Source organism: Sebastes umbrosus, chromosome 7 (assembly GCF_015220745.1).
Source record: "Sebastes umbrosus isolate fSebUmb1 chromosome 7, fSebUmb1.pri, whole genome shotgun sequence".
Lineage (NCBI taxonomy): Eukaryota > Metazoa > Chordata > Actinopteri > Perciformes > Sebastidae > Sebastes > Sebastes umbrosus.
Genome location: NC_051275.1, coordinates 13,850,864 through 13,863,603, shown reverse-complemented (window position 1 = coordinate 13,863,603; position 12,740 = coordinate 13,850,864). Strand labels below are relative to the sequence as shown.

The 12,740-nt window shown below is 39.0% G+C and overlaps 2 protein-coding genes across 2 annotated transcripts in view; both read right to left on the bottom strand.

Annotated features, from left to right (window-relative positions):
• plch1 (phospholipase C, eta 1) overlaps positions 1-3,074 on the bottom strand; it is a 73,676-nt gene extending 70,602 nt beyond the window's left edge. The window contains exon 1 of the mRNA XM_037775735.1: positions 2,472-3,074. The gene's annotated coding sequence lies outside the window, so the exon portion shown is untranslated. The remainder of the gene's footprint in view (positions 1-2,471) is intronic.
• A 1,922-nt stretch (positions 3,075-4,996) lies between these two features.
• c18h3orf33 (c18h3orf33 homolog (H. sapiens)) lies at positions 4,997-10,390 on the bottom strand. Its single transcript, XM_037774314.1, has 5 exons — positions 10,175-10,390; positions 8,876-8,935; positions 7,399-7,558; positions 5,674-5,834; positions 4,997-5,575 (listed from the first exon to the last, which is right to left on the bottom strand). The coding sequence occupies exons 1-5, from the start codon at positions 10,310-10,312 to the stop codon at positions 5,312-5,314; spliced, it is 783 nt and encodes a 260-aa protein (XP_037630242.1). The 5' UTR covers positions 10,313-10,390; the 3' UTR covers positions 4,997-5,311.
• Positions 10,391-12,740: the final 2,350 nt, after the last annotated feature.

Below are 12,740 nucleotides of genomic sequence, written 5' to 3'. Positions count from 1 at the left end.
TTATTTGTTTATTGTCCATTTCTGGACTGTATAATATTCTATGTTTTATGCTTAATAAGCTCACATTTTACTTCAGATTCAAGATAATCTATGGGATATCATCACGTTCAAAATTCTAGAGATGCAACTGATCAATTAAACAGATTATTTTCATTATTTATTTCATATTTATTTATTGTTTGGTCGATTTAATATCTGAAAATAGTGAAATGTCCACACACAAAAAAACAGCTTGTTTTGTCTGACTGACAGTTAAAAACCCAAAGAAATTCAATTTATAATTATGTATAACCAAAGAAAGCTGCAAATCCTCACATTTGAGAAGTTTTTGACAATTTTGTTTGGAAAATGATTTATTATGCAATTAAGTGATTATCAAAAATCATTTCAGCCCTACAAAACAGGTATAATGTGTTTTCACTAGGATGAGAGGAAGGAAGAGGATGTTGGAACATCTAAATTGTTAGGCCTGTGCTGTTTCAGGGAGCCTTTGACCTGATAAGGAAACAGAGCGAACCTTGAGTCAGCGAGGTTACTGAGGGGTCAGAGTTGTTACAGAGGGGCAGTGAGGCTATCTGAGGTTGTCAACAGACACTGCTTTAACATTACGGAGTCGTAAAAGCAGTGCAAACTGAGGAATCTCCTACGCAAAAGTGCAAAAGTTAAGCACCTAAGATAAAAGGTTTAGAGAAGAGAATCCTAAAGTGTCAGCATATTTTCTAGTACATCCTGAAATCATTAATTCAATCCAAAATATGCTATTGATCATCCATTTTGGGTGAAAATCCTGATGTCTCCAGAGCCGGAATATCAAGTATGCAGCGTGTTTTGAACACTTTAAGAGCTCAATCTTATATTAACCTTCATGTATGCTGCTCTGTGTACGTGTGTGGTGCAACGTGTGTGTGGCGGAGTCGTCTTGCTTTACTGTGAAACAGAGGGGTGGGTAAGGTAAGGTCATGAGTCAAACCCTCAGATCTATTTCAAGCAGAGACACCCCCTGATCTCTTCCTCCTGTTCCTATCCTTTACTTTTACTCTCGTATTTTAGACTCACTGACAAGAGAGAACTGGTCATTTTGATGTTTGTAAATGGATACGAGCAAGTGCGTGATTGGCCTCTGACATACAGTAGCACAAAGTGACAGCTTGTTCATTGCTTGCTTTTATACATGTGTCTTTTACACATGAATTCTCACACACACACATATATACATATGCATACCACACACACAATTTGGTTCATTCAATCCCGAAGTGTTCACCCTCCCTTCCTTTCCGCCAAAAAACTTCAATAATTCATGAGGGATCACAGCACCCACAAAGAGTCATGTTCCCACTCCTACAACTCTACACCAGCAAGCCGATACACTGTTCACAATACGTCAAGTCACATAACAAGGGAGTCACTTTACGGCTGATGCATTCCTGCACTCACACACACACACACACACACACACACACAGCATTTACAGTGCATGTGGATGTGTGATGGAAAAGCTACTCAGTTGCTTACCAGAAAGTGTTTATTGTGAGAGCAGATGAAATCAAAAATCAGCTTCATCTGGAGAAAGTTCAAACTGCACATGAAAAGTGACTGAGTTTGTACCTGAGGACTTTATGCCTGTATCAATTTACAAATACGCTTCACCAACTCCTGCCTGACAAAGACCCTCCTTGTATGAGATGTTGACAACACTGTAAAGGTCTATCATGGCCAGAGCAAAGATGGAGAGTTACCTTTTAGTGTGTGTTTTAAGGGTGTATTTCAGTCAGTGTCACACCAGCTCTCTGTCTCTTTAAATCTCTTTGTCTTTCACACCCGGGCAGCTACACACAACCACTCAAATCAAATCAAAAAATCCCCAAGGACCCTGCTCTCGGACGGGGGGAGTGCCCCATCTCTTTCTCTCTGGGATGGCTACCGGCTGAGTGTAAGAAAGGCCTTTGTTATGCTGTCCTGCTGCAAATCTCTGTTGTTAAAGCACAATGGGAAGGAGCAGCAAAATGTGAAACACATGGAGCAGAAAATGCTTTATCAATCACACGGATGAATTATTGATTCCAGTAGCAAACAAGCCAAAGTACATGACAAAAATATATATCAGATCGGGCAATTTGTGGTTGTCAAAATGATCAAAGAATAAGGAAATGAGCATGTGGCTTACCTGGAGTGGTACAATAAAGATAAGGATTGAAATGTGTTGAGTTTCTATATTACAGAGCCTGCTGTGTCCAGGCACACATGGTTTAACAGGTGCACATCTGCTTGGATACTGTACACAGTATCCTGCCAACAGTAAATTTAAAGTGACAGCTAACTGTGAGCAGAATAGTCAGAAAAGTGCACTTAAGTTCCAAGAAGCAGGCTTATTTTAAGTTAGGAAAATGCACCCTGTGAGACATAATGTCACTGTTTTTCTCAAATAAATGTCTTCATGAATCACATCAAGCATCACAGGGTTTACTTACTTCTGTCACTTCAGTTCCAGATTTAGAAACCACGTTGTCAGCTTCCTCACAAAATCTTGCCACTTTCACCAGAACAGCAGTCCTTCAGGCTCTGGACATCCATGGCACAGGGTGCAGGTGTGATATAATAAGTCAGTGATAGTTCCAGCAGTGTGGTTTCAATGAGCGAGAGTGTGTCCCAACAACTTCACTGGTGTGGGCAAGTATCCACCACTACATCAAGCACAGTGCCTTTTCAAATGACTGCTACCAGTGTGGGACCAGTGGATTTGGGAAAACCTGGAGTGGATTTCTGGAGTGGACTACTTTTCCACAAGAGACTAAAGAGATGGATTATTACTCATTCATTCAATCCTTCCATTCAACACTAGGAACGAATAAAAGAGGAGAAAGACAAATTCAATTATAGCAAAATTTAAGAACACTGACATAATCCTCCACAAGCTTTCTATTAATTGGATGAAATGTTAATTATACTATATTTGACATTGTAAATATTTTGTTTTAATTTTCAGCAGCCATCATTTTGCCCAGTAGTATTTAAAGGAACAGTGTGTAACATTTCGGGGGATCTATTAGCAGAAATGTAATATAATATTGATAACTATTTTTTCATTAGTGTATAATCACCTGAAACTAAGAATTGGTGTGTTTTCGTTACCTTAAAATGAGCCCTTCATATCTACATAGGGAGCAGGTCTTCTTCATAGAGTCCACCATGTTGCTCCGCCATGTTTCTACAGTAGCCCAGAACGGACAAACCAAACCCTGGCTCTATCGAGATCCTTTCGCGTTTTTACGTTACCTGAAGGCCACCGTAGTGACAAGACACGCTTGTGAAACTGCGATAACGTGAGCCACAGAGTGCAAAACCGTGGTACCGCCAGTCACCGTCTGACTTCCGTTGCTTCTGAAGTAGTGTTGGATGGAAGGATGGCCTCTGAGTGAGGAGAACGGCGTTACAGCGGTTTTGCACTCGGCGGCTCACGTTACCGCAGTCTTGGAAAGACAGGAGTGAACGGAGGGGAACTCAGTTGGTTGCAATCTGCAACCACACCATTAGATGCCACCAAATCCTACATACTGCACCTTTAAAAGATGATAAAGAATCAAGTGGTCCTAAATCCTTCCCTTGAAGTTCCAACAAATTTCTGAATTTTTAAAAGATTTTCTTGCTCCTTTAAATCATTAAATAGTTACTTCAAGATTAAATTTGGACAAATGGTGAGTAATGTACAAAATACAGTATGGCAGGTGACCATGCAGTACATTGATGCCCATATGTCTCTAGTGAAATGCTGACCATTGATTGCACTCAAAGAAATTCCTAACTGCACAAATATTAAATAATCATTAGTTAAGACACTAATTATTACAATGATATCTTAAACATTTAAACCTCTCCCATGATCAGCACTGATTCTCTGTGATCCCCCAGCTTCAGAAACTTTACTGTGCCTTCCCCCTTGCTGTCTGTCTCAGCCATGATTTCCCTCCCACCCCTCCCTCGGTGACAGTTCAAAGTCTGGCAGCAACAGCCATCAGCCTGAAATGCACCTTACAATTTAAACCGGCCCACCAATCACGAGCCTCTTTGGCAGTAACAGTCGCTAGTAACATTTGCACAACAAAAGAGAGCTGATTCATCAACCCCCCCTCGCCTCCCCTTTCCTTCACTCCCTTTCCCTTCCTCTGTGACTCCTCCTCTCCTGCCTTTGTGCTCGGACCCAAAATCCCCTTCTACCCCTGAGACCCTCCTCCCCTTTGCGCTAATCTCCTTGAGTCCATTGGATTGACTGCGTCGGTGCTACCTCTCACTGCACCGACAGAGACCCCCTCACCCTGCACCCCACAGGACACACATCAGTCTGGCTTCATTTGCAGGCCTTCCTCCTCCTCCTCCTCCTCCTCCTCCTCCTCCTCCTCGGCCTTGCATGGATGAAGCATGGATAGCAACCATGGAAGCACAAGGTGTAATTTTGGCAAGTGGCCTTGTACTGCAAACAATAATGGCAATCATATGAGTGTAAATCCTGGACACACAGGAAATTTGCTTTGGGGCTTATTCTTCAGGAGGGTTTACATTCAAAATCAAATGTGTTCATCTGTTGTGTGTTTTTCCATTCATTTCTACAATGATACCACATGAAATCAAGGGCAGTTTACAAGCTCAGCCTTGTTTCTGTTCCGTTTCAGTACTCAAATGTCCTGGTCACGTTACGGCTAAAAGGGCCCTCTCTGTGGGTACTTAAAGACTCACACACAACATGTAAGGATCCCATGGGGTTTGAGGGCGGCCAATGTAGAGTTTAGCCTTTGCTTCGCTTTGTATTTCACATTTGGTGTTTCTATAGCAACGGTAAGAGGGACAAGTGGACCCCCCTCTCCACTTTGAGCACTATTAACATACCCCGCCCCCGTCTTGTGATTAGTGGGGTGTCCCACACACACACACACACACACCAACAGATCAGACTGTGCTTAGCTGTGGTCTAATGAGGTAAGTGAAAGCCAATGGATTCAAATCAGGGATTGAGTTTTTTAAACATTTCAAACTTCTGTGAAATACAGTAAAACTAAAACACAAACCTTTGCAACAGGTGTAATGAGGAATTTAAAGTAAAAATTCAAGTTTTTTTGTAATATCAGGGAAATTGAACTGTTTTCAAAGCATTGATAAGCATATATCTGTCATACATGACAGATCAGTGATGGATGGCACTTTTCCTAACCGTTTAAACTCCCTTTGTGTCAATATATCAATTGGCAATAACAGGTAAACAGAATAAACAAAACAGATTGTGTGCTGTCACATATTAAACAATTATGTCTAGTAAAGATCAGTCACCAGTCCTCTTAAAGATCCTCCTCATCAGTCTGAATAAAGCGTTGTCCCAGACAGTCTTGGAGGCTCTCTCCCATAGGCTGTCCTGCTTCCACAGTCCCCGCCCCCTCCTCTCAGCCTTGACCTCTGCCCTGTGCAGCCGTTTGTGGAGACGCCAGTAGAGGCGAGAGTCTTGCAGGACCCCGACCAGGGGAGCGGTGCGAGCCAGACCGAGCTTGAGGACCTCTTTGTTCATACAGTAGCTCCACATCGACCCTTGCTGGAGAGATAGGGACATTACATCATGGACTATAAACTCCTATCAGTCTTAAATCAAGCATATAATTGTGAACCCCACACTTTGTCTCAGTTACGCACCCTGCTTTGAGACACCAAACAGTGTAGCATGTTGTCCTCTCGGCTGATAAGCTTTAGCCAGACTGTTTGGGCAGGAGCCAGGTTCTTCTGCAGCCATACCCTGCCCTCTGGAGTCAACTCCACTCCTGCAAGATGCACCAGCATCGGGGGCGTGCACACACCTTAAGAGGACATAAAAGAGCCATTTACCATACATGTTACAGTAAAGTATAGCTGACCTGTAGTTATGCACACTGTAAAATACTGATTATGATTCAAGTTGGTTGTTGTTTGATTATTTTTTTACATTAGCGCTGATATGATACCTGAGTTTTGGTACCGATACAAAAATGATACCTTTTTTTAGGGCTGTCAATCAATTAAAATATTTAATCGCAATTAATCGCAAATTAATCACACATTTTTTAACTGTTCAAAATGTACCTTCAAGGGAGATTCTTTATGCAAATGTATGTATATATAATTGTTTTATTGAAAATCAATTAACAACACAAAACAATGACAAATATTGTCCAGAAACTTAGCATTAAAACAATATGCTCAAATCATAACATGACAAACTGAAGCCCAACAGGCAACAACAGCTGTCAGTGTGTCAGTGTGCTGACTTGACTATGACTTGCCCTTAACTGCATGTGATTATCATAAAGTGGGCATGTCTTTAAAGGGGAGACTCGGGGGTACCCATAGAACCCATTTTCATTCACATATCTTGAGTTGAGAGGTCAAGGGACGCAAGTTTGGAGCGTTATTTACCCTCCTTCGCGACGAGCTAGTATGATGGCTACAACCTCCAAAACATCGATTGCCTTAATGCGTTAAAGAAATTAGTGGCGTTAAAACAAATTTTCGTTAATGCGTTATTATCACGTTCACATTTTTTACTATCTTTTTTTTTATTTAACAAAAAGGAAATGAACTTTCCAAATGTCAAATGTTGTCTAAACACAAGCAGCTGTACAATAACCTTGCCTACATAAAATAGTCTAAGATTGGAAAAGATTTGGCTTCATATCAGTAACTAACTAAATCAACAAGACCACAAATTTGACCAGACATTTGAAGCCAGCTTCTATGACAAGCAAGTTTGCAATACCGGTTGGTACGGACACATTTCAGTAGGTACCAAAAGAAAAGTTTTGAAGTGTTGACATTCAATGTCGAGCCCTAATTGCGATAGACACTTTGTGAAAAATAGCAAACGCTGACCAACCACATCTATGAAAGAAACGTCAGTAAATTATATCTGTGTAACAGCCGCAGTCCCAAATGGAGGGTCTAACCAGCTTTAACAACGTGGGAGGTCAACTGGGACAAAGGCAATATTTGAAATAGCTTGACAAGAGCCAATCTGTTCATGTGAGTCCTTCACACACTGAAGTTGCTGATGGAGCACTCGATATAAAGCATAAGCTGCTTGATTTTATTGCTCAGTGAATACCATGATTTAATAACACAGCTAACAAGCTTACCTGTCACTCTCACTCATGAAAGATGATCAAAGTAAAAATGTCCCAATGACATATTTGGGTGTAACAAGATTTTTTTTTAAAAGGTGAACCTGCAGTAAATTGTTATGCTGTTGCTCTAACGAGACAAGATGTGATGTGCTGACCATTTACATTTTTCAGACTCCTGATGTGTAAGGAGGCATACAAGCTGTCTAATGTGTGCGTGTCTGTGTGCATGCCTTAATGATTTCACTCAAAGGATACCCTACATTACCTTTGTGTTTCGACAGTAACGGAGAGAGGACTGGCAGATAAATTGGGACATGTTCCACTTCGAGTCCTCTCTCTGTGATTGAATGAACCTTCCCACGTAGACTGACGTTCCTCTCAATAAAACGAGCAGGGATCTCAGACGCAGCTTGAAATTTGGTGATCTGAGGAGGTGGAATGAGACATTTAATGACTCATTTGGGTAAAATGTATGAAAATGCATTTCATTAACATCCTACAAGTGTAATATTATAAGATGCTATGGGATTTGGAATTAAGTGGGTGAATAGAAGCTAATGGTCTGCAAGAATCTATACAGTTTCCTCTTTACAGAGTATAGTGTCAAAACCTGGAACAAAGTAGGGAGGCTATTATTGTGCAACAGCAAATGCACATTAAAGGGGAACTACGCCCATTTTCAAAATTCATACATGTTATTCCTATGGTCTAAAACAACCCAAAAATATTAGCAAACATGAACAACTCTCTTCCAAATCCAAAAACTAGAGTGCTAAAACTCCAACTTGTGATGTCATGGGGTATAAGGTATGGAACTGCTCTCTCCAACTGAATAGGGAGAGATGTTATAGATGACACTGAGAGCACCCATGAATGTTCTGAGTATATGGGAACATTTCTGTTTCACAACTGAGAACACGACAATAGAATAAAGCTCAGTTGGGTGTAGAAAAGAAAACAAACTGTGGGTCAATGAAATCATTCTGTCATTCATTGTCTATGGAGCAACTCCACACCTTATACCCTATGACACTTATGGTACATGTCCACAGGCTCCGTCCTTTCCATGCTTCCCATTCATTGTCTATGCAAGCAGCCGTGCAACGCATTCTGGTAGCGTGGCGGCGCGATTCGAGAAACGGACCATTACTTTGCCCGCTCCTCATTTGCATAAAGTTGAGGTCCAGGCTACTTTATGCAAATCAGGGGCTTCCGGCGTATCTCGCCGCCTCTGGAAACTCCCTATAAACTTTTGAACTAAACATTGTTGATCTAAAATAAAGCGAGATTTAGCAACTGCATGGCTTATTTCTCGCATTAAATGTTTTCAGAAACATTAATTTCGGCAAACTGTTTTCATGATATAAGAGAAGAAAGTTTCTAAACAAGCCGCCATGTTGGTTCCACTTTGAAAGCTGGGAGCAGCAGCCCACGAGAGAAAGCGTTCGTCCAATCAGGTGCCTTGTGTCTAGTGGCAGCCCATCAAGCGTCCAACGCTGGGAAGCGAGGCGATCCCTCGCGATAAACAACGCCCCTGTGGATATGTACACTTACTTCCCTGGTTTCTGGCTTTGAAAGAGAGTAGCTCATGTTCACACATATTGATTGAACTTAGGCCATTGAAATAACATATTGGAATATTTAGTTTGGGTTGTGTTCCACTTTAAATCAAAAATGCAACTGTTAGCTGAGTCTGTAATTTGAGGGTCAATTTGCCCCAGTGTGTGCCTTTACTCTCTTACCAGTCTGATACTCCTTGCTATGACAATAACACCAGCAACTGCCAGTCCGGTGCTTATGTTCTGTGTGAGAGACAAGAGAGCAAAAGTGAGGGGTTTGGTGTTGACAGGATGACATGATACCATCAACCCAGCTGAGAAAGACTTTGACAGAGATAATAGTGACACACACAGGGACATTAAAAACCCCACTGGGAACAACTGGTGAAGCATGACAGGATATCCGATCAGTGTGGTGACACTTAAGCCTATAAGCCAAGTATACTTTTCTGTATACTTGTCAGTATGAGTCAAGTATACTTAAACTTTTCTGTATATTTGTCAGTATGAGCCAAGTATACTTACTTTTCTGCTGTCAGTATGAGCTATGTATACTTAGACTTTTCTGTATACTTGTCAGTATGAGCCAAATATACTTAGACTTTTCTATTCACTTGTCAGTACGGTATAAGCTATGTATACTTAGACTTTTCTGTATACTTGTCAGTATGAGCCAAGTATACTTACTTTTCTGCTGTCAGTATGAGCTATGTATACTTAGACTTTTCTGTATACTTGTCAGTATGAGCCAAATATACTTAGACTTTTCTATTCACTTGTCAGTACAGTATAAGCTATGTATACTTAGACTTTTCTGTATACTTGTCAGTATAAGTCAAGTATACTTAGACTTTTCTGTATACTTGTCAGTATAAGTCAAGTATACTTAGACTTTTCTGTATACTTGTCAGTATGAGCCAAGTATACTTAAACTGTTCTGTATATTTGTCAGTATAAGCCAAGTATACTTAGATTTTTCTGTTGTCAGTATGAGCCAAGTATACTTAGACTTTGCTGTATACTTGTCAGTATAAGCCAAGTATATTTAGACTTTTCTGTAGCCTATACTTGTCAGTATGAGCAAAGTGTACTTGACTTTTCTGTAGGCCTATACTTGTCGGTATGAGCCAATTTACTTATGTATACTTTTGTTAAGTATATCTCTGATAAAAAAAGTATTCTGAAAGTATAATCTCTTATTTTAGATTTAAAAGAAGTATACTAATAGCACACCTGAATAAACTTATTTTTGGTAAGGCTACAGAGGAGGGAATTAGTGAATGTTTTTTTTTGTTAAAGTCCAGATATATGATTTATTTGTATCCTATTTTACCAATAGGCCCTACCACCTACCACCCACTGACAGATGCAGGTGGCTCACATACACTACTACGGCAATGAATAAGTGACCATGTTGCACGTCCATGCCCGGCGTGCATCACCAGTCCAAATGCAGCTAGGCCACACAAAGGAGACTCCTACCCGCACAAGTGTTAAATTATCATCTGCGAACTGAGATATTAATGACACGATGTTAACAGACGACTGGCTCCCTGGATCTCTTTGTTGTCTGTCCGTCTGTGCCTCGTCAGTTTCTCTTTCTCTGGTAGTCTCCGGCATGTTGTTGACATTTTCTCTCGATGCATCCGGCAGCTCCGCCTCTGTGGGAGGGACGAACAAGACACATTTACTGTGTAAAGTCTCCGCCCTGTGGTTTGGGTTGGATATGACAGGATGGCGTTGACGTGCGCCTGAATGCATTAAGTTATATGTTATTAAAAAAGAAAAAACACACACACAATTGCAATAATTTGCACTTTGAATGCCAAAGTTATTCTGCAGAAATTCTAATTTTAGCAACAAAAAAAATGTCATGCACATTGCATCATATGATCAACCTATTAGCCTAATAAATACCGGTGGGATCAGTGACGTCCCCATCTTTGTCTGCACAACTTGACCTAGATTATACTTCACCTGCAGTACCCTATAATATCAATGCACAAAACAAACAGACAATATCATTTTATTCTTGTTGATATTTATGATAATTCCTATCATGTGCAAAAAAAAGACACATTTCCTCCCATTAATAAAACAAAAAATCTCAGTTTTTCACATGCAGCAGATGTTGCTGCACAGTGAAAAGATGTTTAGTAACAAGACAATATAATTTTATTCTTATTGATATTCATATTTATAATAATTCGTATTTTGTGCAAAAAAAAGACACATTTCCCTCCCATTAATAAAACAAAACAATCTCAGTTTGTCACATGCAGCAGATGTTGCTGCATGGTGAAAACATGTTTAGTAACAAGACAATATCATTTTATTCTTGTTGATATTCAAGTTTATAATAATTCGTATTATGTGCAAAAAAAGACAAATTTTCCTCCCATTAATAAAACAAAAAATCTCAGTTTGTCACATTTGCTGCACAGTGAAAACATGTTTAGTATAACAAGACATGCACTGAGGAGTGACCACTGACTGACTGTATGACAGTTAGAACTTTTCACAATAACGTTTCACTCAAAGTTATTCTGCCAAATTCTCATTTTAGCAACAAAAAAAAAATTATGCACATTGCAGCATATGATCAAACCTATATTAGCCTAATAAATACCAGTGGGATCAGTGACGTCCCCATCTTTGTCTGCACAACTTGACCTAGATTATACTTCACCTGCCTATAATTCAATGCACAAAACAAAAATCCCCAGCCAGTCAATATAATTTTATTCTTGTTGATATTCATATTTATGATAATTCGTAATATGTGCAAAAAAAGACACATTTCCTCCCATTAATAAAACAAAAAATCTCAGTTTGTTATGGTACATGTCACATGCAGCAGATGTTGTACCCTATAATTCTATGCACAAAACAAAAATCCCCAGCCAGACAATATAGCATTGTATTCTTGTTGATATTCATATTTATAATATTTCATATTATGTGCAAAAAAAACACATTTCCTCCAAATTAATAAAACAAAAAAATCTCACTTCCTTATGCAGCAGATGTTGCACAGTGGAAACATTTCTAGTAACAAGACATCACTGAGGAGTGACAAAACAAAAATCCTCAGCCAGACAATATCCATTTTATTCTTGTTGATATTCATATTTATAATAATTAATATTATGTGCAAAAAAAAGGACACATTTCCTCCCATTAATAAAACAAAAAAATCTCAGTTTGTCACATGCAGCAGATGTTGCTGCACAGTCAAAACATCAGAATCAGAATCAGAATCAGAATCAGAATCAGAATCAGAATCAGAATCGTGTTTATTGCCAGGTGTAAGAGGTATACACTAGGAATTTGCTTTGGTTTTGTTGGTGCAAGTCAAACAGTATAATAACAAAAGAATAGATAAAAACGTTAGAATAAAATAAGAATAAAAAAAATGAATTTCTACCAATATACAATATACAAAATAAGCTATAAACAAAAATAAACATGATATAAACAGATAGTGCAAATATTGCACTATCATGTTTAGTAACAAAACAATATATTTTTATTCTTGTTGATATTCATATTTATAATAATTCGTATTATGTGCAAAAAAAGACATATTTCCTCCCATTAACAAAACAAAAAAATTTGATGGCACATGTCACATGCAGCGGATGTTGTTGCACAGTGAAAACATATTTAGTATAACAAGACATGCACTGAGGAGTGACCACTGACTATTTTATTATTAAAAAAACATAATTGCAATAATTTGCACTTTGCACTGTGAAAGTTATTCTGCCAAATTCTCTTTTTAGCAAAAAACTAGCAAAAAAAATTAATTCACATTGCAGCATATGATCAACCTATATTAGCCTTTTTTTATAAAATGGCTTTTCAATCAGCGGAATTATAGTCTTTTGTATGCTTGTGTGCTGATGTGTATATACAGTATGTGCATATGTAACTGTATGAATATGTATGTGCTTGTTTCTTTATTTTCCCATTCTATTGTTTTTTATTTAATTATTTATGTTTCAGTGTATTCTGTTGTACATTATGTGAATTTCCTTGGAAAGCA